Here is a 19,141-nt window from a genome sequence, read left to right on the forward strand (position 1 = left end):
TATCAGTGGACATTAACTCATTCCCTGCTTATGCCGTCCAAAGACGTAATTAAGAATCCATCTATTCCTTGCCAATGCCGCCTAAAAACATCAATGCCGTTTTTTTAACAGGGATGGGTGGGGGAGGGTCTTTTGCAGTTAATGTGTGTTTGTCATAACTCGTTTGCAGCTCGTTAGCTACATTTAGCGAGCAAATAAGATCCTTCAATCCTTGTTACATAAAAACATAATTTAGTCCCACTAGTTCACATTACAATGTAACATCTGTTGCCAGTACTGATTACAATTTCCCATTTCGTCCATCTTGCAGGAATTCAACACCCGCGAATCGAACGTCTTTTAGGATTGCAACGAAGTAATGTTTGGGTTTTTTTTTACCATGCAAAACACATCAATAACAAGTATTCTCTAGTAATCGTATGAATTTTTAAAAACTTACAGGTTATGCATCCAGCAGACGTTCGACTTTTTTTTCCTCCACGTCCCACGACAGCAATTTCAACAATGTTTTTTTATAGTAATAGTTATATTTCTAACCTGCACAGGTTGTGCTTCGAGCAGTAGTAGTGACTGGTTTCAAGAATGACAACCACACAAGATCCAATTCACTGCCAACAGAATAAAATCCAGATGTGGATAAAAATTTGCTTGATTTTATGCACAAGGTAATAAAAACCTGCACTATTGAGCAAACGGTAGAATTTGGAGGAAAAATGTGCAAGTCTGGGAGGCCCATTTTTCCATGCATTTTTGTCTAATGTAAATTTTGTACATGGGTATACTTCATCCATCCATCCATCCATCCATCCATTTTCTGAGCCGCTTCTCCTCACTAGGGTCGCGGGCGTGCTGGAGCCTAACCCAGCTGTCATCGGGCAGGAGGCGGGGTACACCCTGACCTGGTTGCCAGCCAATCGCAGGGCACATAGAAACAGACAACCATTCGCACTCACAGTCATGCCTACGGGCAATTTAGAGTCTCCAATTAATGCATGTTTTTGGGATGTGGGAGGAAACCGGAGTGCCCGGAGAAAACCCACGCAGGCACGGGGAGAACATGCAAACTCCACACAGGCGGGGCCGGGGATTGAACCCGGGTCCTCAGAACTGTGAGGCTGACGCTCTAACCAGTCGGCCATTGTGCCGCCATAGGTATACTTGTAAATAAATAATTCAGTTTTATGTTCAGATATTTGAGATCACAAAAGCAAAAAATATTGGTGTCAAAGTCATTGTTCTGCTTGATGAGTCTGGTTTCACAAAATGCCTGTTTTCTCACTTTTTTTCTCCCAGAAACAGAATTGGCTGAATGTAGCCTATATTTGACTGCTGATTACTAAAGAACGGGATAAGCTAGAGACAAACTTTTTCTGATGAAAGAAGAGTCTGATCTTTCTTTTGGTGGTTTTGATGTACATCATATTTCGTAAGTAGAGAAAAACTAAACTCCAAATTGACTAGGACCTCTACAGATAAAGTATTTGTAATTGTAACCAAGAGTTAGTCAGGGCTGGACAGCAACACTTTTCTGAAATCATCTGCAAGAACCTCAACAATACACGCACTCTGTTTGCTGTGGTTGACAAGCTCACAACCCCTCCGAATTAGATAGCTCCAGAACTCCTAACAGCAGATAAATGCAATGAATTTGCTTATTTTAGTGAAAAAAATACAATCCATCAGGTTAAATATCAGCACAAATCATAAAAATGATAAAATGATACTACTTCTGAAGCCATGCAGGAAAAACTCTATTCCCATTTCAGAATTTGATACAGTTGACCAAAAGAAGGAAGAGAAAATGGTTCAGCAGCTGAAACCAAATAATCAATCAGTCAGGTGAGTTCCCTAAACCTCTTAACATAGCTGCCATTAACCTTTCTAAAAAATAGAACGCTGGACGCTTCCATGTTAGCAAGTTGTAGAATGAAATCTCCCTTTCATAGCAAAGAATGTTGAGAAAGTTATTTTAAATCAACTGAGCAATTTCTTGAACTTAAATTGACTTTTTGACAAATTTTAATCAGGTTTCTGAACTCATCACTGTACAGAATCGGCTCTTACCAAAGTCCTACTTGATATAACGTTGAATACTGGACTTGGGAAAGGTGTCAATTCTGGTCTTGTTGAATCTCAGTGTGGCTTTTGATATGGTAGATCATAATATACTGTTGAAAATAATATACAGGTTGAAAATGTGGGTAGGACTAAATGGAAAAGTCCTTAAATAGTTCAGGTCCTCCCAGGAGGAAAGGAGTTCTTTTGTAACCATTGGAAGTGTTCAATCTCATAAAATGGCACTGACCTATGGGGTCCCTCAAGAGTCAGTTCTTGGACTCCTCCTGTTTGGCCTGCATACACTACCCTTGGGTCAAATTCTTCAGAACCTTTTGACTATCATAGCTATGCAGATGACACAATTAAATTGAGGTGTTGTGTCACTTTCTAAAATAGATAACTGGATGAGTCAACATTTTATTCAATTAAACTACAACAAAACTGAGATCATTGTTTTTGGCAATAAAGAGGATTGCTGTTAGTAAATACGTGGAGTCACTCTCTTTAAAAACCAAAGACCAAGTCCTAAATCCTTGGTGTATTGATAGATTCTGAACTGACTTTCAAAAGTCATATCAAATCAATTACTAAAACTGTCTTCTACCATCTTAAGAACATATCCATAGTGAAGGCTTGCATGTGTCAAGCAGACCAGAAGAAGCTCATCAATGCTTTTATCTCAAGAAGACTTGACTATTGTAATGCAGCCCTATGGGGGGCACAAGTCAGTGCAAACTGTAGGCCGGTCCCAAGCCCGGATAAATGCAGAGGGTTGCGTCAGGAAGGGCATCCGGCTTAAAACCTTGCCAAACAAATATGATGACATGTATGGCAGGTTGGACACTAAAGAAGGAGAAAAGGATCTATACAGGCTTGCCAGACAGAGGGATAGAGATGGGAAGGATGTGCAGCAGGTTAGGGTGATTAAGGATAGAGATGGAAATATGCAATGAAGTTATGGGAAAGAGAAGTGGAGGCTAGACTCAGGGACAGAAGTGAGTATTTGCGAGCAACAGTATGGTTTCATGCCTAGAAAGAGTACCACAGATGCATTATTTGCCTTGAGGATGTTGATGGAAAAGTACAGAGAAGGTCAGAAGGAGCTACATTGTGTCTTTGTAGATCTAGAGAAAGCCTATGACAGAGTACCCAGAGAGGAACTGTGGTACTGCATGCGGAAGTCTGGAGTGGCAGAGAAGTATGTTACAATAATACAGGACATGAACGAGGGCGGCAGAACAGCGGTGAGGTGTTCTGTAGGTGTGACAGAAGAATTTAAGGTGGACGTGGGACTGCATCAGGGATCAGCCCTGAGCCCCTTCCTTTTTGCAGTGGTGATGGAATCCCCGTGGACCATGATGTTTGCAGATGACATTGTGATCTGCAGTGAAAGAAGGGAGCAGCTGGAGGAACAGTTACAAAGATGGAGGCATGCACTGGAAAGAAGAGGAATGAAGATTAGCCGAAGTAAAACAGAATATATGTGCATGAATGAGAGGGGTGGTGGGGGAAGAATGAGGCTACAGGGAGAAGAGATAGCAAGGGTGGAGGACTTTAAATACTTGGGGTCAACCGTCCAGAGCAATGGTGAGTGTGGTCAGGAAGTGAAGAAACGGGTCCAAGCACGTTGGAACGGGTGGAGGAAGGTGTCAGGTGTGTTATGTGACAGAAGAGTCTCTGCTCGGATGAAGGGCAAAGTTTATAAAACAGTGGTGAGGCCAGCCATGATGTATGGATTAGAGACAGTGGCACTGAAGAGACAACAGGAAGCAGAGCTGGAGGTGGCGGAATTGAAGATGTTGAGGTTCGCTCTTGGAGTGACCAGGTTGGATAAAATTAGAAATGAGCTCATCAGAGGGACAGCCAAGGTTCGATAGTTTTGGAGACAAAGTTAGAGAGAGCAGACTTCTATGGTTTGGACATGTCCAGAGGAGAAATAGTGAGTATATTGGTAGAAGGATGATGAGGATGGAGCTGCCAGGCAAGAGAGCTCGAGGAAGACCAAAGAGAAGGTTGATGGATGTCGTGGGGGAAGACATGATGGCAGTTGGTGTTCGAGAGGAGGATGCAGGAGATAGGCTTACATGGAAAAGGATGACGCGCTGTGGCAACCCCTAACGGGACAAGCCGAAAGGAAAAGAAGAAGAAGACTTGACCTATTGTAATGGTCTTGAACTAAACTAGCCCAAAAGAACATTAAACAATTGCAGCTCATATAGAATGTTGCAGCTTGGATTCTGACCAGAACAAAGAGGTCAGAGCATATTGCTCCAATTCCAAAGTATTTACACTGGCACCCAGTCAGCTTTAGAATAGATTTTCAAGTTCTGCTACTGGTCTATAAATCACTAAACGGTTTAGGTTCTGAATACATGAAAGAAAAGCTAATGGAATATAAACCCCAGTGGGGCTCTGAGATTGACAGACTCAGGTCAAACAGTGGAGTAGAGTCCAAAGCAAATATGGCGAAGCAGCATTTAGCTATTATGCTGCACAAAAATGGACTAAGTTGCCAGCAGAAGTGACGTCAGCCCCAAGTGTGAATGTTTTTAAGTCCAGGTTAAAAACTCTTCTTTTTTCTCATGCTTTTTAGAGCATTTCCACTTTTAATTGATAGTTCTTGCACTGTACGCTGTTTTAATTGTACTTATATTTTTTTCCTCTTTTAAATATTTATACGCTGTTTTTTTAATTGCTTTTAATCATGTAAAGCACATTGAGTTACCTTGTGTATGAAATGCGCTATATAAATACATTTGCTTCGCTTCTCTCGCATCCTATTTACAGGGTCCGACATTAACGAAGGCCTGGGGCCGCTGTGTCGGCCACCACGTACGCATAGACACTGGACTTCTCGGGCCAGTACAATTTTCTAAGTCACCCAAAATTTGCGCCGGCTGAAAATGGCCCAAAACTGAATTTCAGTGCTGGTCTGAAAGTCTTTAATCACCAAAACATCCCGTCCAAGATAACGCAAGGACAAACTGCAATCACCACCCCCTGACTGGATAAACAGGCACACATTCGGGTTAGATAGCTGAAGCTAATGCCGCTAGCCACATACAGCAATTTGTACTTTGCTGCCTGCATCTGAATCTGCCCACCCTGCATGTGCTTTAAACAGTTTTACAGTAAAATCCAATTAGGGGGGTTAATAAACAAAGTGCATAACAAAAATTATTACCCTCAATTTATATATAAATACAAGAAACATCGTTTTAGAAATCGCCAGATTAATGCTAACATTCAATGGAAAATCCAATTGACGGTCTAGCTAGTATTATTAACATTTGGTAACAGGAGGGATTTACCTTCAAATAATACATTCACACACAAAGGCCAAAGTAACACATACAGACAGGTAATATAACAATACTCAAGGGCATATATTCTTCCTATTCTGTGAAAACCAAGTTTATTAACATATCACAAATTTCTTCCACTCTTTTTTAGCTTCCAGAAAATAAGTAGCTACATGCATGCATCGAACCACATTGCCCCAAAGAGAACAAGACGCACACAGCAGGAACAGCAGATAGTTATTGACTGTATTAAATGACACTTTTTTTTTTACATGAAATCAGACTAAACTTTTTCTTTTTAGGTCAATTAGATTACCAAATTTAATTATATTTGCTAAATGCCAGAATAATGAGATGATTTTATGAGATAACTATAATAGACAATACAGTCATGGCTAAAAGCATTGGCACATTTTTAGCCATGAATGTATTTATTTTTCTGTTTTTTTTTTTTAATTTCTATTTACTATAATATATTATTTCACTTTTTACTAATTTAGTTGTTCTGGTTGTTCTTTTAACTTCTATTTAAAGTTGAGCTTTGGTAGTTGAGTAAATACAAACATAATCGCACAGCCCTAGTATAGCCTTCGCTATACTACTCCGCTCCCCTTCACACTGCGCAGGCATGCAAGAGCTGTGAAGCAAACAAACACGTCAGATTATACAGTGGGTACGGAAAGTATTCAGAGCCCCTGAAATTTTTCACTCTTTGTTGTATTATATTGCAGCCATTTGGTAAAATCATTTAAGTTCATTTTTTCCCTCATTAATGTTCACACAGCACCCCATATTGACAGAAAAAAACTGAATTGTTGAAATTTTTGCAGATTTATTAAAAAAGAAAAAGTGAAATATCACACAGCCATAAGTTTTCAAACCCCTTGCTGTGACACTCGGGTGCTCTCGATTTCTTCTGATCATCCTTGAGATGGTTCTACACCCTCATTGGAGTCCAGCTGTGTTTGATTATCATGATTAGACTTGATGGAAAGTGCATGTCAAGAGGAAATGAGAATCATTAGGTCAGAGGAACTGCCTGAAGAGCTCAGAAACAGAATTGTGGCAAGGCACATATCTGGCCAAGGTTCCCAAAAACCTTCTGCTGCACTTAAGGTTCCTAAGAGCACAGTGGCCTCCATAAACGGAAGACGTTTTGGACGACTAAAACCCTTCCTAGAGCTGGACGTCCGGCCAAACTGAGCAATTGGGGGAGACGAGCCTTGGTGAAAGAGGTCAAGAAGAACCCAAAGATTACTGTGGCTGATCTCCATAGATGCAGTCGGGAGATGGGAGAAACTTCTAGAAAGTCAACCATCACTGCAGCCCTCCACCAGTTGGGAGCTTTATTGGGAGAGTGGCCCGACGGAAGCCTCTCCTCAGTGCAAGACACATGAAAGCCCGCATGGAGTTTGCTAAAAAAACACATGAAGGACTCCAAGATGGTGAGAAATAAGATTCTTTGGTCTGAGTAGACCAATATCTAAATTTCTGGCCTTCATTCTAAGCGCTATGTGTGGAGAAAACCAGGCACTGCTTATCACCTGTCCAATACAGTCCCAACAGTGAAGCATGGTGGTGGCAGTATCTCACTGTGGGGATGTTTTTCAGCTGCAGGGACAGGACAACTGGTTGCAATCAAAGGAAAGATGAACGCGGCCAAGTACAGGGATATTCTGGACGAAAACCTTCTCCAGAGTACCCTGGACCTCAGACTGGGCCGAAGGTTCGCCTTTCAACAAGACAATGACCCTGAGCACACAGTTAAAATAACGAAGGAGTGGCTTCAGAACAACTCCATGACTGTTCTTGAATGGCCCAGCCAGAGCCCTGACTTAAACCCAATTGAGCATCTCTGGAGAGACCTGAAAATGGCTGTCCACCAACGTTCACCATCCAACCTAACAGAAATGGAGAGGATCTGCAAGGCGGAATGGCAGAGGATGCCCAAATCCAGAAAAACTTGTTGCATCATTCCCAAAAAGACTTTTGGCTGTATTAGCTCAAAAGGGTGCTGTGTGTACATTAATTAGGAAAAAAAAAATAACTTCAATTATTTTAGCAAATGGCTGCAATATAACAAAGAGTGAAAAATTTAAGGGGGTCTGAATACTTCCCGTACCCACTCTATGTAGCCAATAGCACTCACCATAAATAAAAGTTACAGCTAATCCATATGATCAGTATCGGCAGTGATCGGCAGATCTCACTCATGGATTAACATTGCTTCAACACCCCGAACTATACATAGTGTGCACAAAATCAAGACACAAGATAAGCATTGTTGGAATGTCAACAGTAAATATTTTAATAATTTTGTAATTGGTTTATTCTTTAAACCATGATTAATTTGTGCAATTGCAATGCCTTTATTTGAGTTATTTTAGTACAGACTCATCGCTATGAATGCAATTGAAATAATAATTTCTTAAAGGGGCTTAAATAATACAGTATAAAGATGCTAACTCAAACTTAACATATCATATCATGAATACACAGGGCCAGTATGAGTTCTGAAAGGGCCACCAGAACTTGGCTCATGGTGGCCAGACATGTATGATATATATACATTTCCTCTATTCACTCTTGCTACTGAAACTACGGAAGTTTCCCAAATGTGAGACTTATAAAGGTCATTTTATCTTATATTACAAATATTTATTAATAATAATTGTATTCTTGTCTTTTAACTTTGCCCCTGTTCTCAAGTGACCTGTGCAGTGAAGTACTAATTCATTTCCAGTTCAGACTAAATCCTGTAATGCCGTGCAGTGTATTTAAATTTTTAACTCCGGAGATGTATTAATTTGCCTTTTATTTTGTTGTTCAAAGTTGGTTACTCCCAACGGATAGACGGTTCCATCCAGATCTATGCGACAGGTCTATTGTATCACAAAATCACTTATTTGTGTTTGGCGACCGTGTCATGATAGTTTAGCGATTAGCATAGCTTTCCCACCTTCCCCTTCATGATAGGTGATTTGATGATGATGTGTCAAGTTTAGCATATTCAGTGCGATGGAGATAATGAGTGACTTATAACACATTGACACCGGACGCAAAGAAAACTTTCACCTTCAAAGCTCATTAGCCATGTAGTCGTCATAAAATAGCATGCACCAAACAGTCACCGGTAGTCTCCAGAAAGCAGCGAAGTTGGTTGACTCTTCAATGTTGATGCGCCATTTTTGCGTGTTTTTATTTATTTATTTTTGAATAGTGTTTATCCATCCATCCATTTTCTGAGCCGCTTCTCCTCACTAGGGTCGCGGGAGTGCTGGAGCCTATCCCAGCTGTCATCGGGCAGGAGGCGGGGTACACCCTGAACTGGTTGCCAGCCAATCGCAGGGCACACAGAAACAAACAACCATTCGCACTCACAGTCATGCCTACGGGCAATTTAGAGTCTCCAATTAATGCATGTTTTTGGGATGTGGGAGGAAACCGGAGTGCCCGGAGAAAACCCACGCAGGCACGGGGAGAACATGCAAATTCCACACAGGCGGGGACGGGGTTGAACCCCGCACCTCAGAACTGTGAGGCTGACGCTCTAACCAGTCGGTCACCGTGCCGCCTAATAGTGTTTATTTCATGGAATTAATTTAAGAAATTTGTACTCAGTGTTACGGCCAGAACGTGTCAGAGTTAGCGTTCAGTGATTTCCATCACAAAATACGAACGTTCCCGAACATTTGACAGCTCTGCTTTTGACCAATCAGGGATTGCCTTTCTGTTTACCTCTGCCTCCACGCAGTTTTCATTTGTTATCAAACCATGCTCTTTTCATCAAGTTATGAGCAATAAACGGTTCGATCTTTGAGAGCTGCTGACTTCTCAGAAAAAGTTTTATTTACTACAAACTTTAAAAACATGCATCACATATTTTAGCAATGGAAATTGATGAATGCGCCCTGCGATTGGCTGGCGACCAGCGCATGGTGTACCACGCCTCTCGCCCGAAGATAGCTGGGATAGGCTCCGATCCTAGTGAGGCTAAGCTGTACAGAATACGAATGAATTGAGGAATGCATCGCAAAATATCTCATTTTACATCGCATTTTGCAACACAATACCAGATATTTCAGACCCTGGTTCGTAACTAGAGGTATGTTTTCTACAAAGATTTTGGACATAACCCGAATAAACTGGGTCGTTCCTAACCCGACCACATGAACATACCCGTCTTTTCAGCATCAAACATGTCCTGCTGAGATGATATTATTTCATGGTCCTGCTGTTCCAGCTCACCAGATTCCTGGAGGCACTGCGAGTGCAGTAGCACCTGAACATTCAGCGTTTGACCGGAATGGCTGCTGGAGCTCACCTCAGAGCTTGAGAAGATATGAAAACTTTGAATCGGCAAATCCATCTCCAATGATTGCAGAAATTCCGAAACAAAATTAGAAGGAATTCGAAGACTTTACCTGACTACTTTGCATACCGGATCCTGTGAAGTCATGGTGCTGATGTTACGCTCTGAAAGAAAATTCAAAGAAGGCAGAACTCTTTAGTTTAGACATACTTCAATTTAATTTAGATTTATTGATTAGATTGATTTATGTTGATGTGATACATCTCTACTAGTGCTATGAAAGAATGAGTGGCAACTCGGATTCACTCGCGAGTTTGCTTGGTTCAAGTAAGTCATTTTGAACTAAAAAGAAGCGTTTTCTGGAGGGGAAAAGCGGTTGATAGAACACACCAGCCTAAATGCGTCAGCTGTCTTCTCTGGTGTTGTGACAAAATTTGCAACCCAAAAAAAGACCAGGACTACAGATATATTTCAAATATTTAAAATTGATTTTTCATTCATTGGACAATGGTTTGTCTTTATTTCAGAGTAGTACAAGGACTAACGATTTGTGATTCGCTAGTAATTCGCTACTGTCAAATCGAATAGCGACTGGGGATTTAAAAGGCGAGTCCAAGCTCTATTGAGCAAGTCTTTGCCACATGCGCCTTTGCATGCATACTTCAGTTGCATGTGCATGCATTAGATTTGGTTTTCCAAATCCAATAATCTGTAACCCATTTTTTAGGGTTATATTTTAAAATGAGATTTAAATGATTTTAAACCGTTTGGGGAATCATAGTTTGTGGTACAGTATATTTATGCTTTAAACCATTTTTTCTGACCTTTAATAAGGACAATGCACATATTTTATGTTAGAAAAAAGTCACAAAACAGCTTACACAAGTTTATTGCCATCTACTTGAAGAGCATTTAATTGTTCAGCCTGTCACTATGTCACTCTGCCATTTGCAGCAGTACTCATGTCTCTATTCCTTGCAAATAGCTAAATATTGCTGTAGTTCAACATTAAGGAACAACTAATGCAAAGACACTTAACATTTTGAAGAAAATATGATGAAAACCTTTAACCTCCTTTGTAAGTAATCAAACTCTTCAAACCTAATCTGGAGTGTATCTCACTGACTGCTGGAGGCTTGTCACACACATCTCCCCTCTGGCTGTTAACTTCACCAACAAGATCCTGACTCTGAGAAAGCGCAAGGAAACCAAACTGCGAGTTTCCATCTAAAAGACAAAAAATCCCATCACACAATTGTTTCAGTACTGGGTCTTCCTAGGTAAATAGTATAAAAGCGCCAACCTTCAGACTGGTCACAGGGTGTGGTGAAAGCAGAATCCATTGCCAAGCTACTCCTGAAATATTAAAACAGGAATTAAAAACACTTGTCTGAATGAGCAATCTGCTAAAACACTAGCCATTGGGTACTTTCGTTTGCTGGGAAGAGGGTTAATGTTGAGAACGTGACTCTCTTCTTGGCATTCTGAACTGTGGCTGGGCTGAGCAAGAATGCCTAGAGATAAACAAATACAACAACAGACATGTTTCTGTTAGTCTGTTAAATACAAGGTGGGTGAATGCTTACATTGTCAAAAAAAATTGATCAGGACCAGCCTGGCTGTTATTACGGCAGCTCTCTGCTTGGCTATCAGTCTGAGAGCCTCCACTTCCTAATGGTGAGGATATCAGCTCCTGGTAAGAGAAATTATTTATGTTAGCCAAAGACAAAAATGCATGAAAAATTCTAGAGTTATGATTGGGTAGTCTACAATAAAGTGACAAAATTGCACCGATATGCATCTTTTTCATGCATGTTTTTAAAGAGGTGTGAGCATTGTGAAGTATGAATGGAACCAGGGTGCCATAAGGAAGCAAAACATGATGAAAATCCTAATGGTGACCAACTGGCAGGGTGCTTCCATAATTGTATGTTCGATTACGACACTGAAGCAATGGCGTCCAAAGTGATATTTAATGATTTTAATGGGCCCCAAATCCCTAGCTGCACCCTTAAAGGGAACATATGACCCGGATTATTCAAAGCATACTCTGTAAAATGTAAACACCACCATAAAATGACCAATCTACTTGCAACTTGCGTGAACACCTTTGTTAACATTAAATGTCAGTAATTGTACAGTACACAGATACAGTACAACACATCCAACACAAGTGCTGTCTTACAATTCTGCTTTTACATACAACAATGCTCTGTTGTGACCGACACAGATGTTGTACAACTACAACGTATCATCATACTCAGCTATGTCAATGAAACAGTACCTTTTTAAACATGTTTTTTCTTTAGAAAGGCAACATGTTTACTCTTGCGGTCTGAATAGGTTGTGAAGATGCACGTACAGTTACGGCTGTATGGATGTTAGAATCCTGTCAGTTAAACCAAACCAAGACGTCTTGCGGCCTAACAGCAAGCCAACTGTGACTTCCTTTACTCGTTTCGCGTCACTGTATATAAAAGAGCAAGGCTTCCATGTAGCTGTCTGTTTAATGGCTGTGACGAGAAAGGCGTAATGTTTCGACAATGTTTCGCGATACACCGCTTACCAGGACCGGGCTACACGCGCTGGGCTGCAGGCTTGATAGACGCCGGGTCAGCACAGCTCGGTAGCTGCTCTCGGGGTCGTCTTCCAAGGCGACGCTGTCCGGCTGGGAGTCCTCCACGATGAGACACGGGTTCTCCGGCTGGGGTAGGCTGGAGTCCGATTCAATTCCGCCGGGATCCATGAGGTCGGGCCGTGAGCAGGAGACTGACTGACGACGACACACAAAGAAACATGTGTGAACGAGTCGTCGGTTGTTACTTCGCTTTGGAGAGAGTCGGCGCACTTCCGCGAAACTACCCAACCGTGAAGGTAAGTATACAAGATACAGTATGTATTTATTTTTGACGAGTATCGTCTATTGTGTCTTGTACAGCCACACACACACCTCTTTAGCGCGGCCAAAATGAGCTGGGAGGAAGACTATTGGTTTGACCCAAAATGTGACGTCACTTTAGCCTTTTGCTTGGTTTTATGGTTACTGAACATTTGTTAAAACTTGTTGTTTTTAGTTTGATATGTTAATGACAATGTTCGTTCAATTTTCCTCCTGTTGTTTACAGGAATAGACTAATACAATGTATCGAGAGGTAATTGAAGACTCTAAATTGCCAGTCGGTGTGAATGTGAGTGAATGATTGTTTGTCTATATGTGCGCCGCCATTGGCTGACTGCGGGCGAACTGGCTGGGATAGGCTCGAGCATACCCGAGTGAGGATAAGCAGTGGAGAAAATGAATGAATGGATAGATGTATCTCGAGGTGGCAAAAAGTAGAAGTACAGATACTTGTTTTAAAAAAGACTGGGAAATGTAGAAGTACTGATTCAACTCCTGTATTTAAGTAAAAGTAAAAAAAAAAAAAAAAAAAGTACACTCTGAAATTGACATATAAAGACGCATTCCCAAAAATTTGAATATCATGGAAAGTTTTATTTATTTCCGTAATTCCATTCAAAAAGTTAAACTTTCATAGATTATACATTCAGGCCCCACAATTTAAACAATTTCAAGTATTTATTTGTTTACTTTTACATAATTTAAGGCTTCCAGCTCATAAAACCCACAAAATCAGGAATTCAAAAAAAAATTCATACTTTGAAGAAATCACCATTTACTTCTCAGTTTTTGCTGAAAAAAAGATGAAAGAAATTAGGGTCGCATTAAATCAATCAAAATATGGTACTTTCAAAACGATATGTTAAACTTCAACACTTGGTGGGGAGTCCCTTTGCTTTAATCACTGCCCCGATGGGCCGTGGTATTGCCTGGGAGTTATGGAAGCTCAGATTTCCTTGATTCTTGCAGTCAGTTCTTCTTTGTTTTTGGGTCTGGTGCCCCTCATTTTCCTCTTGATAATACCGTTGAGATCCGAGGAGTTGGCTGGCCAGTCAAGCACTGTAATGGCATGGGCATCAAACCAGGTTTTGGTGCTTCTGGCAATACGGGCAGGGGCCAGGTCCTGGAAGATGAAATCTGCATCTCCATACAAATCCTCAGCAGAAGGAATCATAAAGTCCTCTAGAACATTCCGGTAGACTGTTGCGGTGACCTTGGATTGAAGAAAGCAAGAGTTTACCAACACCTGCACTGGACAATGCACCCAAAATCATGACTGACTGTGGATATTTCACACTGGACCTCAAGCAGCTTGGGTTGTGTTCTTCACCTGTCTTCCTCAAAACCCTTGGACCTTGGTTCCTGAATGAAAGGCACACTTTACTTTCATTGGAAAAGAGGAGCTTCGACCACTAGCCCAACAGTCCAGTCCTTCTTCTCCTTGGCCCAGTTGAGACACTTCCTACATTGGCTCAGGCTCAGAACCGGCTTGACCCGAGGAACCCGACAGTTGTAACCCATCTCCCGGATGCGTCTAAATGTGGTGGTTTTTGAAGCTGTGACTCTCGCTTCATTACACTCTTTCTGGATCTCTCCTAGATTATTTTATCTTCTCTGTTTGATAATCCCCTGGAGCCCATGGTCATCTCTTTTTCTGGTACGTGTTCTCCTACCACATTTTGTCCTCCCACTAGACTTTCCATTGATATGCTTGGACACAGCACCCTGTGAACAACCAGCCTCCTTAGCTATGAACATTTGTGCCTTACCCATCCTATAGAGCGGTGGTTCTTAACCTGGGTTCGATCGAACGTCAAACAGCGCATCCAATAATAATAATTAGAGCCCAAAGAAAATGTACTCTTACCTATGAAAAATGTTTGAGGATTGTAGAAATAACAAAGGAAAGGAACAGATTTTAATAACAAATTCTGTTCCTCTGACATGAGAGTGGCACTTACCAAGGAGAATGGCAACCGCAAAATTCACATTCACTTACAGTAAATTTTCATTGAATTGAATTTTCTGTTTGTTTTTTTGTGGGCAAATTAAAGTTTTGTTGGTTTTGTTCTTTTAACACAATGATTTTGTGTGCAACTGATGTGTGGTCAGTTTGTGCAGGACCTGAGAATCTACACAGACAATAAATTATGTACCTGTTTTGAGTTTCAAATAAACAATATTTTAATTTTCAAATTAGGAAGGGTTCCGTGAACGCCAGATGAAACTGGTGGGGTTCCGTACCGCCAACAAGGTTAAAAACCACCGCTATAGAGGGTATCAATGATGGTCTTCTGGCCAGTTGTTAATTCTGCAGTCTTCCCCATATTGAACGCAACTGAGACAATTTAACCAAACGGAACCAATTTAATGACACCTGGGGAAACCTGTGCAGGTGCTTTGAGTTTAAGAGGTGATTAGTGTGTGACACACAGTTTAAAACTTTAAACTAAAAATTTATGGCCTGCAAAATTTGGGCTGGTTTCTTCACAGTATTATTATTTTTTTTTAATTCCTGATTTTGTGGGTTTTATGAGCTGGAAGCCCAAATTATGTAAAAAAAATAAAAATAAACAAATAAATACTGTAAATTGTTTAAATTGTGGGCCGTGAATCTGTAATTTATGAAAATTTAACTTTTTGAATGCAATTATGGAAATAAATATTCCATGATATTAAAATTTTCTGGAAAAGGCTATACAAGTAAAAAGTCAAAATGATTTTAGTTTTTTACTAGTGGATCTCAGGGGGCATGGTGGACGACTGGTTAGCACATCTGTCTCACAGTTCTTAGGACCGGGGTTCAAATCCCGGCCCCGCCTGAGTGGAGTTTGCATGTTCTCCCCGTGCCTGAGTGGGTTTTCTCCGGGCACCCCGGTTTCCTCCCACATCCCAAAAACATACGTGGTAGGTTGATTGAAGTCTCTAAATTGCCCGTAGGTGTGAATGTGAGTGTGAATGGTTGTTTGTTTCTATGTGTCCTGCGATTGGCTGGGGACCGGTTCAGGGTGTACCCTTCCTCCCCCCAAAGATAGCTGGGATAGGCTCCAGCAACCCGCGACCCTAGTGAGGATAAGCAGTACAGAAAATGGATGGATGGGTGGCTGTTCAATTTAATTTAATATGCTAAAAAAAATTGCCAATTTATTACGGTGTCATTGATGAAAACGGTACGAACCCGGCGCCAGCCAGTTGTGGCCATCAAAGTCCGCTGAAGTTACACAATGCCACCACCATTCAAAAAGCCTTTATAGCAAAACGCCTGTGTCACGTCATCTACCCAAACTCCGAAGTCTCAGAGCCATTAGTGAGTCCTTCCATCCATCCATTTTCTGAGCCGCTTCTCCTCACTCGGGTCGCGGGCGGGCTGGAGCCTATCCCAGCTATCATCGGGCAGGAGGCGAGGTACACCCTGAACTGGTTGCCAGCCAATTGCAGGGCACATACAAACAAACAACCATTTGCACTCACTTTCACACCTACGGGCAATTTCGTCTCCAATTCATGCATGTTTTGGGGATGTGGGAGGAAACCGGAGTTCCCGGAGAAAACCCACGCAGGCACGGGGAGAAAATGCAAACTCCACACAGGCGGGGCCGGGGATTGAACCCGGGTCCTGAGAACTGTGAGGCTGATGCTCTAGCCAGTCGCCCACCGTGCCGCCCATTGATTTATTGACTCACTAATGAGTCAATAAATAAAAAACTTAACTAACAATATTTTTATATAGGTGGAAATAAGCAGCACTTTCACCTCATGCAGGCTTCCTTTCTTTTGCAACAAAGCATTCCAGTGACTGATTTTAACAAAACAAGCTGACTCAAATGTAGCAAACCTCACTATTTTTTACTCGTTATTGTCACGAAAAAAACTTCCAGGCTTTCAGTATTGGCAACAATAATTCTGCAGAACACGTACTAGTGCAATAAGGAAATTTCGCCCATGATGTCAGACCTAAATGTGGCTGAAAACAAGCCTAAAATTAATACAGAGTATTTTAGGGGGATTTTTATGTACGGAACTACAGAATAAAGGCCAATTTTCACTGCATTGATGTTATTCTGTTAGAAATGCATATTGATCAAGTTCCCATATATACAGTATATCAGAGATGGGGGGGACTCGAGTCTAATAACTGAAGTTGACTCGAGTTGCCAGTTTAATGACTTGCGACTTGATTGCCAAATACTTCAGAAAGACTTGACTTTACTTTGACTTGAACTACATGTCTTGACAAGTATTCTCGTTTAGAGTTGGAAATGTGCATTTTGAGATAGATTAAATTTTTTGAGTATGGGACATTTTGGGGGTTCATTCGCACCAACATGGCAACACAGTCTGCGTTGTTGCGCACTTGCCAGTGTGACGTAGTCAACTACATGAACAACGATAGAAGGAGCTCCAAAGATAATACAATTTGGATTTAAGGATTTTATGTTGTCGATGGGGTGATCCGGGTCATCCGGGAGGATCTCAGAGTAGAGCCGCTGCTCCTCCTCATCTAGAGGAGCCAGATGAGGTGGCTGGGACATCTGATTCGGATGCCTCCCGGACGCCTCCCTGGTGAGGTGTTCCGGGGATGTCCCACCGGGAGGAGACCCCGGGGATGACCCAGGACACGCTGGAGAGACTACGTCCTTCGGCTGGCCTGGTTACGCCTCGGGATCCCCCCGGAAGAGCTGGATGAAGTGGCTGGGGAGAGGGAAGTCTGGGCATCCCCGCTAAAGCTACTGCCCCCGCGACCCGACCCGGATAAGCGGTAGAAAATGGATGGATGTTGTCGATGAAGTCTGCAAAAAGAGGATGGCAAACTGCATGGCTTGCAACTCGCACATTAAAGACACAACAACAACAATGTCGAACTTCATCCGTCACTACAAAACTCACAAAGACAGGAAAGGTAATTTAACAGTTTAGCTAGCTGTTCAATAATGCAGCCCTCTGGAGGGCACAAGCCAGTGCAAACTGGAGGCCGGTCCCAAGCTCGGATAAATGCACAGGGTTGTGTCAGGAGGGGCATCCGGCTTAAATCTTTGCCAAACAAGTTCACCCAAATAATTCCATACAGGATTGGTCGTGGCCCGGGTTAACAACGGCACCGTTAGCTATTACTTATAGGGCGCCGGTGGAAATTCAGCTAATGTGGGTCAAAGACGAAGGAGAGGTGGAATGCGGGTTATTCGGCAGAAAGAAAAGAAAAACAGCCTACAAACTGAATGTGGGGACTTCGAATGTTGGGACGAAAAGCTCGAGAGTTGGTTGACATGATGATCAAAAGACACAACAACGACGTCGAACTGACAGCTGAGAAGATGGCGCCTCTGACTAGGAAGGGCAGCCGCGGCGTTTCAGTGCTTTTGTTTGTCTATTGTCTCGCTTATTCTGTATTATGCATTTTAGCCACGATTGAGATATGCTTATGAACATGAGGGGAACAATGCCTGACAGCTTGATCCCCAAAATCTTAAGATTCTGCTGAAGTTATCGCAAAATCAGCGGCAAGTGTCAACCAACGTAGCCGACGCAGGGTGAAGAGAGCCAGGGCTCTCTACAGGTAGAGTAAGCGAGGACACAGAGCTCCTCTTCCTGCAGTCTGTTTTTCCAACATGCGCTCTCTCTGCAACAAAATCTACAAGCTCAATCTTCTGCTACGGACTAAGAATGATTTCAACAGGAATGCGGCTTTTGTATTCACAGAGTCCCAAGTCCAGCACACATTGAAAGGGTGGACGACTGAGGTAATTTGGATGTTACTGGACTGTCTAACCACTACAGATTGGTAATTCATGCGTGCCACTTGTGACTCCATTGGCTCATACACTTTGCATCTATTTCCTTTTGTGAGCAAACCTGTATTCCCACCAAAACAGGTGAAATATAACAACAGCAAGCTCTGGTTCACAAAATAACTAAGGATGCTTAGGAAAGCCAAGAAGCAAGCCCACAGAGAGTGGAATAGAAATTAATATAGGCAATCATGCTCCCTTTACTATTGAAGAGAAGGAAGTACACCGGCTATTCAGCTCGCAGTATGCAGGGAAAGTAGGGGGCCCGGATGGGATGCCTAGAGAGGCTGGTTTTGTTCCATCTCAAATCTATCACAGCTCCCCAACTTGATCCACTGCATTTTGCATAAAGAGCAAACTGTTCGGTGGATGATGCAGTTAACCGAGCCTGCATTTTGATCCGGACCACCTCAATTCTCCTGGCTCAAATTTCAGGATGCGGTTTGTGGATTTCAGCGCAGCTTTTTATACGATCATACCTAAGCAGCTGCAAGGGAAGATGTCATTAATTGGGGTGGAACCCTCTATCTGCCGCTTGATTTCGGTTTTCTTTACCAACAGCCAACAGCTTGGCGGCTTGGCCGTTACATGTCTGATCTACGGTCCACCAACATCGGAGCACCTAAGGGGTGCGTGCTGTCATTACATGTCTGATTTCCTGTCCACCAACATCAGAGCACCTAAGGGTTGCGTGCTGTCACCATTTCTCTACTCACTATACACCAATGACTGCACTCCTACCAATAAGTCCATCAAGTTGATTTAATTTGCAGACGACACCACC

General features: G+C 42.1%; 1 protein-coding gene across 1 annotated transcript in view; it reads right to left on the bottom strand.

Moving 5' to 3' along the window:
- tp53bp1 (tumor protein p53 binding protein, 1) overlaps positions 1-12,641 on the bottom strand; it is a 50,082-nt gene extending 37,441 nt beyond the window's left edge. The window contains 8 exon segments of the mRNA XM_061664412.1: positions 9,540-9,691; positions 9,785-9,836; positions 10,774-10,899; positions 10,976-11,028; positions 11,102-11,186; positions 11,284-11,365; positions 12,239-12,445; positions 12,623-12,641. Of these exon segments, the coding sequence (XP_061520396.1) occupies positions 9,540-9,691; positions 9,785-9,836; positions 10,774-10,899; positions 10,976-11,028; positions 11,102-11,186; positions 11,284-11,365; positions 12,239-12,418 (730 nt within the window). The 5' untranslated portion in view covers positions 12,419-12,445; positions 12,623-12,641.
- Between the last annotated feature and the right edge of the window lie 6,500 nt (positions 12,642-19,141).

Source organism: Phycodurus eques, chromosome 2 (assembly GCF_024500275.1).
Source record: "Phycodurus eques isolate BA_2022a chromosome 2, UOR_Pequ_1.1, whole genome shotgun sequence".
Taxonomy (NCBI): domain Eukaryota; kingdom Metazoa; phylum Chordata; class Actinopteri; order Syngnathiformes; family Syngnathidae; genus Phycodurus; species Phycodurus eques.